Raw genomic sequence first — 19,137 nt, 5'->3', positions numbered from 1 at the left:
CCATAGCTGCCACCCGGGGAAGCCTGAGGCCTGGGGTCTGGCATGCTCCCCATTTCATGTGAGGGCCCTCCTCCTGCAGAGGCCAGGACCTGGGGGCAGATGTCAGGGGTCAGGGTCTTTCCCTGCAGAACCCCCTTCCCACGCTGTGTCTGTCCCTCACCCGAAACTACAGCTTGGCAATTCCAGTCACACAGACTAGCTCCAGAGTCCTTCCTGGCTCAGATGAAGACATTGATCTTGGGAGTTTCATTGGTTCTAGATTCCTTTGTTTGTCCCAGGGATCTCCTCTGCCCGGTCTTTCCAGAAGTTTTGTCTCTTCCTCCACTTACTCATCTATACTTCCTCCACCCCCCACCCTCCCTCCAGAGCCTTCTCCCTTAGTCCTGGTCACCAAGACAAGAACTCCTTCCTGTCCAAGTAACCAGCCACCTGATCAGGGTTCCTCGATATCCTTGAACCAGCAAACTACATGCTCTGGGTGCTGAGAATGAGACCCCAGGAGAGGCTTGTGGCTGCCCTAAGCATGGCCTATAGGAACCTTTGTCTTGCTGAATCAAAGCCTGCTGGGGCAAAACAACCACTGGGGACAGAGCTGGGCTTTCTGTCCTCACCAGCTAGGGACAGGCTGGAGCCTTCCTCTGCTTCCCATGTCCTTGGGTGAGGACTGAACCCTCATTCTCACATGCTGGGCAGAAAGGATGTCCATTCCTTGAGCCCAGACACGGGGCTCCTATCGTTCCCGTCTGGTCAGCCCACCCAGAGTGCCTCCTGAATCCTTCACAGGCCAACACCGCAACCTGACAAAGCATTTCTCTGGGGACACTTTGGGTGGGTAAAGTTGCTTTATTAAAGGGTCTCTGTCACAAGCCCCCCATTTCTGAACCTGTCAGATTGGCTTTGGGGAGAAGCTTCTGCATGTCTGTCTTTCCAGTTTCTCTCTTGGTCCATGGCTTCTTGAGATCCGGCTTCCTTGGTGGCATCTGGGAAAGGATCAGTGTCCCTGGGGCGCTGGCCCAGGGCAGGGAGGGCTGGCCGCTGGCAGAGGGCCAGGGAGTGGCCGGCCCCACAGCCCACGCGGAGTCCCGACAATGACCGCAGAGCTGGCACGGGCTTTGGGGCCCAGACGTTGGCTTCGGTGCCGTCCCCGCACATGCCGTGTTCGTTCCAGCCCCAAGAGTAACACGTCCCGCCTGCGAGGGAGAGATGAGACTGCTGTAGACGTGGTTCTGGGGAACAGGGCCGAAACACTCACCCTGGGGGCACAGGTGTCACCGCAAACCCCCAGTTTACGCAGGAAGAAACCAAAGCTCAGCCACACCTGGGGGCCCGCTCGCCATCTCTGCTTCCTCCCCTGCCCTCCTAAGTCTGCTCTTTTCTTCACTCCCACCAGCCCACAACCATTCAGGTCCCAAACCTGGCTCTCCTCCGTGGCCCCTCCCTCAGTGCCACCTCCCACCCCCACACCTGCATCTCCCCCCACCACGAACACACACACACAATCCTAGACCTGCCAATTCTGCCTCCGAAAGTCTCTCAAATCCTTCCACACCTCTCCATCTCCACTGCCATCACCCTGATCCCAACCCCATTTTCCCTCATCTGGGCCACACCAGTAGCCAACTAACTAACTGGGCTGCTCGCCAGCAACTCTGATCTTCAAAGAGCATCAAAACAATCTCTGAGGATGCAGATCTAACCAGGTCACCCCCCTGCTTCAACCCTTCACTGAGTTCCCCCACCCTTAAAGGCCTTTCCTCGCCTGTGAGGCCCTGAGTGATCTGGCTCCGGACCAGCCTGCTGGGGTCCCCCTGCACAACTCTCCCCGCCCCACTGCATGCCAGAACCCCTGCCTTCCTTCAGTCCCTGAAATATGCCCTGTGGGGCCGGCCTTTCCCTCCGAGTCCTGGCTTTGCTGGGCTCCACAACCCCCATCCTCCAGAATCTGTTTGAATCACGCTCAGAGGCCAGATTCCCCGGCACCCGATCAGCTTGGATTCCTGTCATTGCCCTTGTACTTTCCCTCACAGGCAGCGGATGGATGGTCTGGGTGGTGATGTGTCTACTATCCCCTCCTCACTAGACTGTCTGCCCTACAGTGAGAGAAGGAACGCATATGTTCTGCTCACTGCCCTGTCTCCAGCACAGCGCCTGGTCCCCAGCTGCGGCTCAACAGGGGTTTGCTGACTAGATCAAAGATTGAAGAACTCAGAGTCCTACGGCCAACCTCCAAGCCAGCATTCGAGCACAGGTCTGACAGCCTGTGATGCTCCCACCCCATCACAGCACCTCTTCCTGGGTTTTGGACCCTAACTAAACTCGCTCACACTTTTCTGTAGTTGTTTAAAAAAATTTTTTTTTTCTGGATATAGAAGTAATACATCTTCATGGTAAAAAGGGGAAAAAAAAGAAAAATATGGGTAGGTGTAAAGAAAAGCAGACTTCTAGAATCTCGCCCACTGCTATGAATATTTTAGGTATCTCTTTCAAACTTTCAATTTGTGAAACTTGTAAATATTTGTGTATATATTGTGTTGTTTTTATGCCTTAATAACACAAGCATTTCTCCACAGAACTTGGGAATTGTTCAAAAAGTAAATTAAAAATAATTTGTTTGAAATTTTGAAAAAGCTCAATATGCAGAAAAGTACAAAAAATAATTTAACAGAAAGACATATTCCTCAATCAGATTCAGAACATTAGTTACCATTTTGCCATATTTGCTTCAACCTTTAAAAAAATAAATCAGTTATAAAGATACAGTTTAAGACCCACCTCCCATCCTTGGCCCTCCATCCATTCCCTCCTTCCTGGAAGTAACCACTGTTTGAAGTTGGTGTACGTTACTTGCATGCTTGTTTTATATTTTTCTACGTGTATGTGTCCTTAAATATTATATAAAAATTTTAGTTTGTTTTAAAGATTTACATAAGTAGTGTCATTCAAATATGTGTCTTCTGTTATGACTTGCTCTTTATACCATTGTTTTTGAAATCTCTCTGAGCTGATAGTTACAGATTTAGTTCATTTATTTTAACTGTGTATAGTACATATCCCATTATGCATAAATCATATTCTACTCATCCATTTCCCTTCTGATGGACAGTTCTTTAATGATGATAATTGTTGCTACTTTATTACACATTATATATTACAATATATAATATACCATAATATTTTACTACAATACTATTACTACTGTTGCTACTATAAACAACACTGCAGTGAACATCCTGGAACACGTAGCCTTGTACAAATTGGTGTTTGTGCACATTGATCCCTAGAAGTGTGATTGTGGCGGAATCACATGTTCACATTTACCAGGTGTGGCCAAACAGCTCTCCACCATGGCTGTAGACCCATCATTTATGGTCCCATCAGCAACGGATATGAATTCGTTTCCCTCTATCTTTGCCTTTAGACTCTTGCTATTCTGATTAAGTACATGTGATTAATTTGCATTTTCTTGACTACTAGTGAGATGGAGCATGTCTTTATGTTACTAGCCCTAAATTGCTTTTTCTATGAATTGCGTGTTTACATTCTTTGCCTGTTTTGCTCTTTGTTTGCCTTTTTCTTACTGATTTATAAGTATTCTTTGTATATTCTTTTGTTTATGTAATTGTTATAAGCATTGCAAGTGTCCTCTCCCAGGAGTCTGTGGTGTCTCTTCACTTTGTTTATGGTCTCTTTTGTTGTCCAGATTTATGTAAAATGACTGCCTAATTGCCCATTATGGAGATTAAACAATTTCCTTAACCTGTATCCCATTATCAGATAGATAGGCTGTTTCTAATTTTTCATTATTTTGTATAACATTTCTATGAACATCTTTGTGCGTGAATCTTTGTCTACATCTCTATTTTCTCAAATTAGATTCTTAGAATGGGAATTCCTGGTCAAATGGTATGGACATTTTTGAGATTCCTGAGTCTTGTTTTGAGTACTGCCAGAATACTTTGCAGAAAGGCCACTTGAATACAACTACAACAGTCTGTGGGACTCTCTGTATCACTCCGGCATTGCCAGTATTCATTAGTTATTATAGTATTTAAGAACCTTTTCTAATTTGAAGACAAAAACGGTATCTCATTATTTTTATTTGTACTTTTCTGATTCCCACAGAAATTGAAAAGTAATTCTTATTTTCCTCACATATTTGAATTTCCTCTTTTGTGTATTGTCTGCTTAATACATTTTTCCTGTTTCATATAGAAGAGTTTAAGTGCTCAGACCTAAGATCCAGATGGCCTGGGTTCAATCCCATCTTCTCCATTTATTAGCTGTGACCTTGGGCAAGTTACTTAGCTTCTCTGAGCCTCAGTCCCCTCATCTGTTAAATGGGGATAATAATAGTACCTTTATCATAAAGGTTATAAATATTTATTCATTTATAAGGATTAAATGAGCAAGTATATATAAAATACATAGTATAGTAGTCCACCCTTTTGTGCAGGGGACACTTTCCAAGACCCCCAGTGGATGCCTGAAACCATGGAGAGTACCAAATTCTATGTATACTGTTTTTTCCTATACTCATGGGCATGTAGCACGTACAGTGTGGATGGGCTGGACAAAGGGCTGATTTACATCCTGGGTGGGATGGAGCACAACAGAGCAAGATTTCATTACACTACTTGGAATGGCACACAATTTCAAAGAGTTGTTTATTGCTGGAATTTTCCACTTAATATTGTCTGACTGTGGTTGACAGTGGGGTAACTGAAACCACTGAAAGCAACACTGCGGATAAGGGGGCACTACTGTACTAAATGAAAATTTGCTGTTGTTGTTGTTCTCAAGAGCCTTATTGTTTTAAAGATTTTTATTTTAAGAATATTAATTCTATGCCATATCTGGCATAACTATTTTTTCTCAGTTTGATTTAAAATTTTGTTTTAGGTCTTTTGATGTAAAACATAAATTTTATGGTTCTAGGTAGTACAATTTCTTGTTTTTTTATCTTATCATTTCTTCCATAGTTTGTAAGAACTGAAAGCCTATCCCTATCCAGATCAGAAAATACTCTTCTGATTTTTTTCAATGATCTGAGTTTCTTAACACATCTTTACATTTCACTCATTAACCACTGAAAATCTGTTTTGCAGACCGCTCCTTCACAGAGGGAGGCTGGCTGGCCCAGGATTACCCTTCTCTTTCCTTTTCCCTGGTAGGAAGGCAATCATTAGCCAAAAGCTTGGGCTTGGGGAAACACAGATGTCTGCCTGTTTGGCACATGAATGAGGAAATGCACACAGAGAGGATGAACCCCAGGCCACAAGTCCTGCAGTTAAGCAGGAGTTTCAGCCAGGTGGATCTGAGGCATGAGGTGGAGAATGGAACAGGCTTGGTACCTGCGGGCCTAGCTCGGCACCTGGCATGGGCTTTGCGCCCAGCCCTGGTGAGTGGCACCAGCTGACGGTCAGCAGGAATGGGGGTGGGAGGAAGCCAGCGCTGACCTACCAGCAGGACGCGGCACAACGGGCAGCTGGCAGGTCCCTCTCCTCCTGCCAAAGGAAACGCTCTAAGGAAGCCTGTTTGGGGCCGGGGTAGCCCACTGGGTTGAGAAGCCTGGCAAAGGCTCAGATACAGTTTCCCCCAGTACTTCCAAAGAAGCTGACTCAAGGTTAGGTGCTTTATATTCTTTATCTCATTTAATTCTAACAACCTTGTGAGGCAGCCACGTTTTATAGATTATTCTCATTTTATAGTTAATGAAACTGAGGCGCTAGACCCAGACAGTGTGGCTCCGGCATCTGTGCTAAACTCTGCATGTTCTATACCAGGGCTCGCCAGAGTTCTTCTATGAAGGCAAACAGTAAATACTTCAGGTTCCATGGTCTCATTCGGTCTCTGTTGCATATTCTTATTCTTTATCACAAGCCTTTCAAAATCATTCTTAGCTCGCAAGGCCGTACACAGCAGGCCCGTGGGTTGTACTCCGTCAGCCCCTGGTATATATATAATACATACTGTGGACTGTGCTATGCTGTCCTGGGTCCCACATCACCACACAGCTGTGTGACAATGGTACGTCTGTCCCCAGCTACCTCACAGGGTTGCTAGGAGGAGGCCTGCCTGTGCTGATGTACATTTAATGCCCTGGCACAGTGCCTGACACATGGTGACAGCTCACACCCACGTATGAAGCAGACCATGGGGAAAGGAGGAAAAGGCAAGGAAGGCCATGCTGGTGGCAAATCTTCCCAGCAGATGGGAAGGCCTAGGGTGGAATGACAAGTCAGGGGTTCCCCAACACTTTAAACAAACCTCCTATAAAAGAAACCAGGCTGCTGAACTCGGAGAATGAAAGATGGGCCATCCCAGTAACAGGACTCACACAGGACATTTTTCAGTTCTGAGCTCCTCCAGCATTTTAGAATATCTTTCAAGCACACCCCCTGTCCCTCACCCTCACTTAGGGCCACCTATTCAGCGGCACAGTGAAGATGGAAAGGCCGTCTGGACTCAGCAAGATGCTACTATGCAGGCTGTTCTCATGTAGAGGTGAGAGGAAGGACAGCCCATGATAAGCCTCTTCCTAAGCTAACTGGAATACGGGACACCCAGTTTTCGAAACAGGTGAGTTCATGATGATTCCTGGCATGACAGAGGACTCTCTGCAGTGTGCCCGGCACTCGCCAGGTTCTTGAGGACACTGAGATCCCGTCTGATTGGTCTAGATCTGTTTTACTGGCCCCGGGGCACATGGCTGAGCCTTGGGTGGAGAGCTCATAGTTACAGAGGGATTCCCTAGCCTCTTCAGAGTTTGGGCCCTTGCTCACAGGGCTAAGTGGAGTTGATGCAGGTTGTGACAAGTGACAAAGCTCATGGCCCACCACACTTGCGTCAGCCTAAGAGCCCTGCAGGCAGCGGAACCTCAGGGCTGGCAGGGTCCCCAGCACAGGCTGGACACAGTACCCAAATCTGTTCAGGTCTTGTGGCACCTGCTTGAGCTTCTTGGCAACCTGGGTCCTCACAGGGCCTTATGGTGCTGGGACTGCAGCCCAACTCTAGGAAGGCGGCAGCGTTTCTGCTGGAGGGTCTTGCCTAGGAGGGGCAAACACCTGAGTATGTGTGACAGAAACTCCTGGTTGTCCCCGAACCACAGAATGGAGACTACATTTCCCAACCTCTGTTGCAGCAGGGCGTGGCCAATGAGATTTGAGCTGAAATGTTCTGTAGTAGCTTATGGGATCCTTCCTTCAAAGACAGATGGCATGTGCCCTTTGCCCCTTCCTCCATCCTGTCACTGGAAATGTGGATGTGATGGCTGGAGCTCTAGCTGCCATTTCTGACCATGAAAATGAGGGCTACAACCTAGGGATGGTGCTTCTCAGTTTCACATAAATGTTACCTTAATTCTCACAGCAACTCTCTGAGGTGTTCTTACCTCCATTTTACAGATGAGGAAACTAGGCTCAGAGAGGTCCATGGTCATGTGGCCGCCCTAGTCAGGACTAGGATCCAGGACCCCTGAGTCTCTGGCTCCTTCACTAGTTCCAAAACGGTAACAAAGTCACCGAATACTTAGTGTATGCCAGGCCCTGTGATAAGCACTTTATACGTATTAATTCACTAAATCCTCACAACAAGACTGTGAGGTACAGCCTAACACACCAGGGAGGTGGTATGAACTGTGCAGGGTCACATAGCTGGTGAGAAGCAGAGCTGAACTGAAACCCAGGCAGTAGGACTCCAGAACCTCTTCTGTTAATATATATTGTCCTCTCTAGCCAAACCTCTGTTCCTCGATAATGAAGAAAAGGTAGAGAGTCATGGCGCACTTGTACAGGAACAAGGTCAGTGATGGCAGGCCAGAGCTGTAACTGGTGAGAGAAGCACTCTGCGGAGGAGCAGAAACCCCTCCGAGCCCTTGTGAGCGCTGGGGCTGAGGCAGAGGCAGCTGCAGCAGGCCCTGCCGCACCCCACTCCCGTCCGCATCTGGTGGGGTGGAGAGGAGGGCGGGATGGTGCGAAAAGTTAGGCAGCCAATGGTTCACCTTGTCTCTTGCCTGTCAAGGACCTAGGCCTCACAAGGCCTCACAAGGACCTCGGGCACCAAGCAGAGAGAGAGAGAGAGAGAGAGACAGGAGGGGTGAGGTCTGAGCGCCTCACGCAGAGGAAGTCTCTGGATTCGGGCAGGTGGTCAATGCCAGTGTGGACGGAGCTGGCCTTGGAGCCGGGCAAATTTGGAAGAAACTTCTGAGTGTCTAGCTGCCCAAGCTCATGAGTATCCCACCCTTTGGGCAGTAATTGGTGGTCCCTAGGTCCTGCTGTGAGCAAGGAATTCAGGCCTTCTGAAGTGTTTTGGGTCTAGGTGGCAACCTCAGGACAGAAAGAAGAGGTTCAGGTTCTGGTCCTCTCTCGCTTGGACAATTACAAAAGCTAGTTTCTTCTGAGGTAGCTGGCCTGGGTGGGGGAAACCAGGCTGAAACACAGCATGAACTAGGTCTTCCTATGAACAATTTCCTGTCTCCCCACTACCTACAATGGGCCTCTAATCTGGCTCTCAGGGCAGCCTGTCCCTCTTGGCCGCATCACCGCTCTGTCCTCTGTTCCAGCCCCATGGGCTTGCTGCTGCTCCCTGAGTTCACCCAGGCCTTTCACACAGTTGTGATTTTGCTCAGATGAGTCCATTTATCTCATCATGTGGACGCCTCTTCTGGCTTGGGCCCTGTATGGACAAAACACCCCGAAGAGGAAAATCCAGTTTCTGCCCTGGGGCTCCCAGGCCACTAGGGTAGACAGCCATGGGGAATGACGATTACAGGGACCAATGGCATGTGTACGCAAGGAGGCTGGCACAACGGTGTTTACTGTAGCATTGTTTGTAATCATGAAAGACTGGGGGGAAACCCCTAAATACCCATCAACAGAGGAGTGTGTAAAGAAACTACAGTTTGACCCTACTGTTGAATAATATACAGCTATTAAAAATAATGAAGTAGGGCTTCCCTGGTGGTGTAGTGGTTGGGAGTCCACCTGCCGATGAAGGGGACGCGGGTTCGTGCCCCGGTCCGGGAGGATCCCGCATGCCGCGGAGCGGCTGGGCCCGTGGGCCATGGCCGCTGGGCCTGTGCGTCCGGAGCCTGTGCTCCGCAGTGGGAGGGGCCGCAACAGCGAGAGGCCCGCGTACCGCAAAAAAATAAAAATAAAAATAATGAGGTAGCACTCTGTGGCCTGACATGGCAAGATATTGCAGACATTTTTAAGAGAAAATAGGCTGCAGAACAATATAGAGAGTATGATTCAATTTATGCAAAGCCCCTATATATTTCTGTATGTATAGATCCTGAAGAATACATCCCAAACAGAGAATAGTCTCTGAGGAAGAGAGGGAGAAATGGGGGAAGGGCAACTGAGATTTTCTTTGTTGTGTGTTCATATATTTTAAAAAGCAATAACACAGGATGATGATCAAAAAAATAACAGTATTTCTAACCGACAGAGGTAGCATAGAGAGGATGATACACTCTATTGGGAGGGGAGGCAGGTGACACTGAAAGTTCCAGGGGTTAATTCTTAGCTGGGTTTTGAAGGATGAATAAGAGTTTACCAGTCTTAAATAGAGGGTACCCACTGACATTTGCTCACTCTGAGCTGCCTTCATTGATCCTGATGGCATCCTGTTTGCTGCAGGAGTGAACTGTGGGCAGGTGTAGGGCTGGGTCCTCCTGGGCTGTTAGAAGGCTATTAATTTCACTTCCTCTGAGCTCTTAAGATATCCAGAGCTCTCTTAGCACACACACCACACTCCTCCTGGATCTCGAGGTGTTTCTATTTGTAACTGTGAGCTGGGGATGGGAGCCAGGTGCTGTGAGCAGGACACGCTCACCAATCAGCCCTCAGGCACATGGTACAGGCACTCAGGATAGAGCTACTGAGTGGAAGTGAATACCTCTGGGCTGTTCCCCTGCCCACAGTCTTTCTGAGCCCCCTGCTCTGTCTGGAGAGCAGCAGGGAGGAGTATACACACACATAATGCTGAGATCAACTCCAGTCCTGTGCCTGGCTGCTTGTCTTTATTCCCTGATCTGTGACCAGAGCTGCCTCCTGGCCACCGGCCTCAAGAACAGAGAGCTGTGAGTCTTTGTCCCTGGTTACACTGCCCAGAGAGGGGCAGCTCCTACAACAGAACAGCCTAGAGAATGGCTGTGAGGACAATGGTCCCAATGGGCCAGTCTGAGGGAAGAGGCACTGTCAGTGCAGGACCCTTTCAATTAGTAGACCATCCATCACTCTCCAGGGCCAAAGATGCCCTCGAGGCAGGATCTGAAGCAGCAGGAAGAAGCCATTCCAGAATCAGGAAGTGGGGCTGTTAGCCCCCAGTGTTACTCTGGAGATATTTTGGTATTGTAGCCAAAGTTGCCTCAGGGAAGGCTAAGTAGAAGATGGCTGGCCTGGGGTCCTTTCCAGACAAGGATCCATGACAGCACTGAGAATGGGGTGAGAGGAAGAGATGGGAGATGAGGGCTAAAGGCAAGGAGGCCAAAGAGGTTGCTGTGGCCATCCACCGAGTAAGAAAGGATGAGGGGTTTAGGAAGGTAATGTTTTAAACACAGCTGGAATCTGGCCACTTCTCACCAGCCCATCACCTCACACTGGCACTCCTGCAAGGGCTTTCTACCTGCCCGCTCTGCTGCTTCTGTTGTATTCTCTACACAAAACCTGAGGGATCCTGTTAAAACCTGGCACTAAGTCGACATGGCACTGCTCTGCTCAGAATCCTCCAATGGCTTCTCCTCTGACTCAGATAAACAACAGCTGGCCTACTCCTGGACCTCATGTCCTGTCAAGTTCCACCTTGCTGACGTCACCATAGCTACACTGACTTCCTTCCTGTTCTTCAAACAGTACTGGCCTCAGGGCCTTTGCGTTTGCCGTTCCTGCAGTCGGAATGCTCTTGTCCTGATGTCCACAGGTTCACTCCCTCGTGTTGTCATGTATTTGTTCAAATGTCACCTTATCTGAGAGGCCTTCCCTGACAACTCTATATGAAGTAGCAATCTACGTCCCACCCCATCTCTGTCTCCTCACTTGCTTTATTTTTCTTTATATTTTTAAGTGGTTATTTATTATCTCTCTCCTGACCAGAACACAAGCTCTTTGAGAGCAGGACTCTTTGTTTGCTACCATTTCTCAGCACCTGAAACTGTACTAACAGTTCATGAGTACTAATACCTGTTGTTTGAATGAATGAACACACAAATGAATGAATGGCTACCAAGAGCACAGAGCTGTCTTCTTCTCTCCCAGAGGCTAAAGGAGAGTCCACAGATGTGGGGAGGAGAAGCCACGGGCAGGCTGATTTCTGCTCACCATCAGGAAGAACGCCGTAAGGACTGGAAGGCCACCCTGGAGAGTGGCAGGTGGCCTGCGCCAGAGGTCCTGAGCCCCCAGCTGGCGAGGGCATTCCTAACAGTGGGCAGATTCTGGGATGAGACAGAGCAAATGCCCTTCTGAGCCCGGCGAATTTGTGCGGCGGTGTGGTGGGTATGGATGCGTATGAGGGAGAGAGAGAGAAGGAAGGTGTAGGCAGAAGAGCAGAAGAGGGGGCCACACACCCAGGTCCTCAGGCTGGCTCCCTCAGACCTGACAGAGGAGCGGCCCCGGCTCAGAGGATAAATAAAAACGGGTTGAATTGATGGGTTTGCCCTCAGAGGTCTCGTTCTGAGGCTGCAAGGCTGGGACTGCTCTAGAACTTCTTGTAGCTTAAAACGTTGTTCAGTTCTCTCAGTAGTTCTCTATCCCTTTACATAAGAGGAAACTGAGGCCCAGAAGTGGGGCAGCATCTCACCAAAGGTCCCCCCCTACACACCTTCCCACTGCTATCTCCCCCTTTGTATCACTGAGGTTTGATGGTTAAAACAGCCCAGTGAGGAAGGATCTGGAAGGGAAAGAAAGCTGAATCTGAGACAGGTTCAGAAACAGCCAAGCTGGGAGGGGCGGAGGCCAGCCCTCCCCACTCCCACCGCAGGAGGAGGCGCTGAGGCTGCTGTGGCTGCGCGGCCGCGGTCACCTGCGGAGAGAGCGTGCTGCGGCACGTTGGCTCCACTGGGTGACTATTCTTAGATTTAGGGAGCTAGGGATGATGGATTTAGAACTTACGAGGTGGAAACGTGTTGGCCTGTTTTATAAACAACTGAACTCCTCCCCACAGACTGTCTTTCTGAATTCTGTGTTCTCTGTCAGAACTGCTAGCTTTCTGGGCTTCTTGGCTGCACTGGGAGAAGGAACAGAAAAGGCAACTCAGGCTCTCGAGGGCCTACTATGACCATGTACTGTGCTAAGGGCTCTGCGTGACCCATCTCATTTAACAGAGCAGCCCTGGGAAGGAGGTATTTTGATCACACTCTATTCATGAAAAAACAGACTCTGGGAGAGGTCCCAGAGGAGGCGCATGCCCTGGGATGTGGCTCCAGGGCGAGGCTGTGAACAAGCGGGCCTGAGGTGGAGTCTGGTGCTGCCAGCAGGGGTCTGGCTCTGGCGATGGAGCAGTAAGGGCACAGCATGGCACCTGTGGAGTTTAACCCCTTTAAGTGTTTTGCACATGGCTCTCCTATCCTCTTAGACTTCTTAACTCGGGTGATATATCATCCCTCTGTATAACCTGGTGGCCCGCCTCCATGGCCAGTCAGGGCCCCCTCCTCTTGGTAGGTTCCAAGTTGTCATCATCCCTCTAGAAGTACATTCCCCAAACTGGCCAAGGGCTCTATCTAGATGCACACCTGGTCCCAGAGGCTGCCTGTATCAGTTTAGCCTGAAGCCACATTAGCCGTGTTGGAGTCCAAGTCCGTTGACTCTCCCCATAGCCCATGTCCAGCACTAAACTGTTTCTGCAGGAGCTGCTGTACTATGTTTCCTTGCAGCCTGGCCTGGGTGCTGGTGTTTGGACCTGACCGGAAATTTCAAGATGTCTGCAACAAATATCTCTGAGGGGCACCAGCAGAGGGGCAGGGGCACAATGCAGCTCTGGGGCCCGGAGAAGCCGGCCTGCTGCTGTTCCTGGAGCCTGGTCACAGCAGACCCTCTCGACACTGTTCTTCCCACACCTGTTTGGGAACAACCCGTGTGCAGGAGAGGAGGCTGGGAGCTAAAGCAGTAATGGGGGTGGGTGTAAGAAGGTCTGTTCTGGAACCCAGCAGCAGGTCCAGAAGAAACCACATGCAGATTAGGAGGTTAGAGCACTAGAGTCCACTGAGAAGCCACTGGATGACACAAACCTGAGAAGGAATTCTTCCTATGCTTTCCAATCACTTCATAAATACCTTCTGAGTGTATGCTCTGGGTTGGGTGCTGTGCGCAATTTAGCCCAATCCACTTGCTACACAGCTCCTACACAGTACAAATGCTAGGTTAGGAGGTGGCCACCCATCCCACTGTGATAGCGCAGGGAGACGGGTGCCCTGGAAAATGTACGCCCAGAAAGGCAGCGGCTGATTCTTCAAAAGGACCAAACCCCCTTGGGGATAGAGTCTGTCTCTTATTTATCTTTTTTTTTTCCAGACAGTCAACTTTTATTGAACTTCATGACATTAAAAAAATTATAGTACAAAATAGGAAACAACTAAGGAATTAATACTTTCAATTTATATTAATGCATTGTTTTCTTTTAAAAAATGTTACTTTTTAGAGCAGTTTTAGGTTCACAGAAAAATTAGGCAGAAAGTACAGAAAGGTTCCTGCCTCCACTCATTCACAGCCTCCCCGCTATCAACAGCCCCTACTTGAGCAGTACATTTGTTACAATCAGTGAACCTACAGTGACACATCATTATGACCCAAAGCCCATGGTGTACATTAGGGGTCACTCTTGGTGTAGTACATTCTATGGGTTTGAACAAATGTATAAAGACATGTTATCCATCATTATAGTTTAATGGCCCTAAAATGCTTCTGTGCTCCACCTATTTATCTCTGGTTTTATGTACCAGAGGTGAATGAATAAGTGAGTGGATGAACAGTTACAGAGTGCCCGTAAGGTTCAAGCACAGCTCTAGTGGGAGGGGTAGAGCAGAGACCAAGGCCCAAGGCTCCTGTCCTCAAGGGGCTTACGTTCTAACGAGGGACCAACGAGCAAGCAGACATACAAATCATCAGCGTGTGGCTAGCGATAAGAGTTAGGAAGAAACCAAAACAGAGTGATATGATTAGAAGGACAGGTCGTAGGAAGTTCTCTCCGGTAAGGTGGCCTCTGAACTGTGACCTGAAAGTTGAGGAAGAGCCAGCCGTACAATCACCTGGAGGGCGGGCTTTCCAGGCAGAGGAAACGACAAACAGAAAGGCCTGAAGTGGGAAGTTTTGCCGGTTCCAGGAACAGGCAGGAGGCCAGTAGGGTCTGGGGCCAAGAGCCAGGGGAGAGGCAGGCCTCCGCGTGAAGGGAAGGCAGGGCCTCGGGAAGGCTGGGGGGAGGCCAGGAGTGTTTTGTGGGGAGGCTGAGGAGCCACTGGAGGGTTTTAAGCAGTGGGTGATCAGGTCTGACTTACATTTGAAAAGGCCACTTGGTGAAGGACAAAATAGAGGGAGATGGTTCAGGAGGCCCTGCACTGCAGAGGACCAGGCCAGGCAGGACTGGGTGGTGCTTGGAGTGGGCTGGTGGCAGTGGGGACAGAGAAACAACTGGATTTACAATCTATTTTGGAAGTAGGGCGTGTAGGACCTGCCGATGGAATTTCACAGGGAGTAAGTGAAAGAAGGGTTCAAGATGGATTCCCTGAGCGATGGGTGGAGAGTCGGGCTGTTTATCAAGGTGAGGAAGCCTGTGGGGAGGGGTCGGCTTGGGGAGAAAATCAAGAGTTCTGTGTTGGACATTTTAAGATGGAAGTACTCATTAGAGATGAATGAATGACCTGAGTGAGAAGCGGGAAACCATGGAAATAACAAATGGCAGGAGCTACCAGGTGAGCAGTGGGCAGCTCGGTGCACTTATGATTCGATGGGGTCAATATATGGTGCCTTTATCACTCTGAATTCCAGTTTCTTGAATGAAGTGCACGACTGGGACAAATGCATACTACATGGGCTAATATATAAATTTCTTTCGTGAATGTCCCTACTTCATAAAAAACACATAACATTTGAAACAAAATTAGCACTTTGGATAATTATAACCCACTAGCCCGAGTTCTCCCACTGGTCCTGTGGGAAGCAGCATTCTTCTCTCAGGCTGGAGAGCGGCCAGGCTGCTGGGCTGGGATACACAGGCACAGGGCTCCTCCCCTGGGCCGGGGCGTCAGCGGGAGAAGCGGCACTCGCAGAGGATGGAGTGCAGGCACCGGGAATGCTGCAGCCCTGCCACCAGACTCTTTTTGGGATGCCTTCTAACTCCGAGGAGTGTAAGGCCACCCAGACATGGGGGCCTGGAGGTAGCCAGCTCCGAGAGACCCTTTAGCCCTGGTCTGGAAGAAACAACTGCAGCTGGGGAGGCCTGGCAAGTGTCGCTGGGCTCCCTGCCTGTGTGACTGTTCACGTCCCCAGCAGGGGCTACTCAGCCTCCTGTGGGCTCGGTCCCAGGTGACAGATTCCATTCCCAGACAAGGGGGCTGGAGGCTCTAAGGCTGAAGCCAGGCATGTGTCCCCAGGGTGCAAATCCTCCAGTGGCACCCCAGCTCAGAAGGAAATCCAAAGCTTGGCTCTTGGTCTCTAAGGTTCCACACCATCTGGTCCCCAGCTCCCTTCCCTCCACTGCTGCCACTCTCATCCTCACTCACTCCTCTCCAGCCACACCGGCCTCCTTGCTGTTCCTCCAACTGGCCAGGCACGCTTCCAGAGTTAGCTTTCACACTGGCCATTCACTGTGCCTGGAATGCTCCTCCCTAGATATCCACACGGTTCTTTCTCTCCCTCCTTTCATTTGGGTCTTAGTTCAAATTTCACCTTCTCAGAGGACCTTCCCTGACCACTCAACCCCATCCTTCTACCCCTCACACTGTTTTATTTTCTTTCCTAGCATGTCACACCCCATCATATACCTATTTGTCTGTCTCCCCACTAGAACGGGCAACTCCAAGAGAGCAAAAATTTCATTTTGTTCAACTGCCGCATCCCCAGCACTTAGAACAGTTAGAGGAACGTAAAAGGTGCTCAATGAACATCTGTTCTAAAAATGAATGGATGTCACTTGCCCCGGGAGAAGCTCATTTCCTTGAGGCGAAGCCAAGTCAGAGAGCTGGGCAGCCCGTCCACAGGGGCCACCAATCCAAAGGACCTGCAGTGGGTGAGTTTGGAGGGGGCAGTCGGGACAGCCCATGTCGAAGGCACCTGCGGTTTGAAGGGCACCGGAACCCTAATTGTGGGGGAAGGGAGACATTACAGCTAAAGACTGGACAGACTCCACCTCCAGCTCTAGGACCAACCATGTCCTCACACAGTCCATTTCAGCTCTTTGCATGAGCACCAGCACCTACCTAGCTGCCTGTAGGCTGACCCTCCCCTTCCTGAGACAAGGAGGAGCCAGCTGGGCAGTATATATCCCAAGTCCTCACTCACTAGCCAGAGAATTTGAAAGCAACTGTTGCTCAGTAGCTATGGAGCCTGACAGACTTGGACTTGATCTTGCCTCTGTCACGAGAGGTGTGTGTCTGACCTTTGATTTCTTCATCTGTAAATAAGGACGATCATATGTCCTTTACTTTTTCTTTTTTTGAATGAATAGGTAATGATACATGCCCATCACATGATACATGCCCAGATGGCCCTTGCTCCCATCCACATCTCCCCATCCGCTGCTGCGACGGCCCCATGCCTCTTGCCCAGAATCCATTCCTAGCCCTCCTTGGTCTGCTCTATCTTGCTGCCAGCTGTTGGTAAATTGGGGAGAATCCCCAGTACAGGGGCACATGACAAAAGCATGCCATCCATCCCTCTTCTTTCCTCCCATCCCCCAGACCCCTTGCGTGGAACAAGTAGATAAGATTCACACAAGTTCTGGCTGAGGGTTCAGACGAGTGTTTGTCTGAGGTGTCCTGACAGGCACAGACCATGAAGCATTGCTATGGAAACTGTTCTGTTGTTCTCTGCTACGTGATTTGCTTTCTGGCTCAGCTGCAGTTGTGGTACAGGGGGAAGGGCAGCAGATGAGGTACTGAGGATTACTCTCTGCTTCTCTGTGGGTCTTACCTTCCTCAACTCCAAGAAGTAGGCCACTGTTTCTCAACCATGGCCTGATGACCATCTGTACTTGTTAACAATCAGAGTCCCAGCACCCACCTCAGGCCAACCGTCAGCATCTCCCGGGGAGACTGTAATACACACCAGCGTTTGAGAACCACTGGTGTAGGAGTTCGTTAGCTAAATTGTTTTCAATTTACCCAGTAGGTAAAATGGATAACACCGGTTGGAGCAGGGGTGAGGGGCTCAGAGCCCCATCAACTCCACCTCCCACTACCCCCAACTGGCTCCATGGAATTCTAGGGCTTCCCCGAGCACAGTTTGAAAACCACCAGACCAGATGATTTCTAGTGCCTTCCCCTATATTCATTCATTCATTCACTCACCAATATTTATTAGGTGCCTTCTGCTGTCTTTATGCCAAGTAGTAGTTTGAAGTATATAGGTCTTCTACTTACTAGCTGTGTAATCTTGAGCAAATTACTTAATCTCCCTGGGGCTCAAATTGTTCATTTGTATTGGGAAAATAATACTTGTTTTCCCTACCTCACAGGATTCTTATAATGATCCAATAATCAAATGAGAACACCTATGAAGAAGTGGTTTGTTACCTGGAAGAGACTCTGCAGATGGCGACAACTAGCATTAGTAGTACATCTACCTGTCTGAAGTCTGTAGAACTAAATGAAGTCCCTAGAGGTCTCTATGGATTGTTACTCTCCTACTCTCTGTAGCTAAACTTCCACAAAGGTTACAGGGTGTAGGGGACCACTGGTCTAAAAGCCTCCATTGAAAAAACAGCAACCTGCCTACAGGGTGATTCTGACATGTACTAATATCACTCAGTTTGTTATCTTCTAAATAGAACCTTTCTGTATTACCCACATTTTCTTCAATGAAATTACTTTTATAATAAACAATTTAAAAAACTAACACTACAGAAAATATTGTCTGATATACACAGTTCTTTCAAAAAAACTCTTTTTAAACAATCTGATGCTTTAAAATGAATTCAAATGAGGCACTCAGAGCAAGGGCAAATACCAGCCGGGCAGGGCTGCCGCGTGGCCCTTTCAGAGGAGCATGGGGCGGCTCTGCCAACAGCTTAGCACAGGGTCTTGGGTGACTCACCATCTCTCGCAGGGCCTCCGTTTCCACACCTATGAACCGAAGGCAGCAGCTTTACTGATCTCCAAGGACCCTTCCAGCTCTGATGCTTAGTGTTCTAGGACAATGGCATGTACTTTCTGATATACCCAGGCTATCATTCACAGCACATCTGGACCTGCTGGGGCTGCAGCCTTGCTGAGCTCGAGGTGGCTCAGGGATACCTCACTGGCTAAAAACAACGTCTCTCTCCCCAGTCACTAAATTGGAATCTCAGATTTTCCAAAGCACTCTCAGCCCCACTACAAACACAAAGGAGGAAGATCAGGGAGTGAGAACGTCGAGGAGAGAGGTGGCTCACATAAGAGCTGCACCCCTTAAGGTGATGGGGCCGTGACCAAAATCAAGGCATTTGAGCCAAGCCCAGTACGCCTCACCTTACTGGGATCATCTCCCAGGAAGAACTACAGACCCAGCAAGACTTCATCCGGTGGGAAGACCACCAGAGTTGGGGTCAGAAGATGGGACCATGCCCCTCCTCCAGCCCCTCCTGCAGCGTGCTTTTGGACCAGCCACTCCCTGCTACCAATCCTCGGGGTCTCCATCCACAACCTGGGATATTATACCGGACAAACCCAGTGCTACGGTGAGACTCGTGTGAGTGTGAATGGAAACATATATTATAAAGCTATACATCATTTACCAGTAATACCATATATTGTGCCCAAAGATCAAGAGGAAACGACCCCACCTGTCCTTTAAGAAATCCACAGGGCTTCCCTGGTGGCGCCGTGGTTGAGAGTCCGCCTGCTGATGCAGGGGACACGGGTTCGTGCCCTGGTCCGGGAAGATCCCACATGCTGCGGAGCGGCTGGGCCCGTGAGCCATGGACGCTGAGCCTGCGCGTCCGGAGCCTGTGCTC

General features: G+C 49.3%; 1 protein-coding gene across 6 annotated transcripts in view; it reads right to left on the bottom strand.

The window, feature by feature from the left end:
- Positions 1-823: 823 nt before the first annotated feature.
- The window catches only part of SERGEF (secretion regulating guanine nucleotide exchange factor), a 218,441-nt gene continuing 200,127 nt past the window's right edge, over positions 824-19,137 (bottom strand). For 3 of the 6 annotated variants that reach the window (XM_049712851.1, XM_004285535.4, XM_049712853.1), the window contains one exon: positions 824-1,190. In XM_049712851.1, coding sequence (XP_049568808.1) covers positions 847-1,190 — 344 coding nt within the window. In that variant the 3' untranslated portion in view covers positions 824-846. Of the gene's footprint in view, positions 1,191-15,944; positions 16,285-19,137 lie in introns of those variants that run through there. The other 3 variants (XM_049712861.1, XM_049712855.1, XM_049712858.1) reach the window with 3 other exon arrangements.

Source organism: Orcinus orca, chromosome 8 (assembly GCF_937001465.1).
Source record: "Orcinus orca chromosome 8, mOrcOrc1.1, whole genome shotgun sequence".
Classification (NCBI taxonomy): domain Eukaryota; kingdom Metazoa; phylum Chordata; class Mammalia; order Artiodactyla; family Delphinidae; genus Orcinus; species Orcinus orca.
This window is presented reverse-complemented; position numbering and strand designations above follow the sequence as displayed.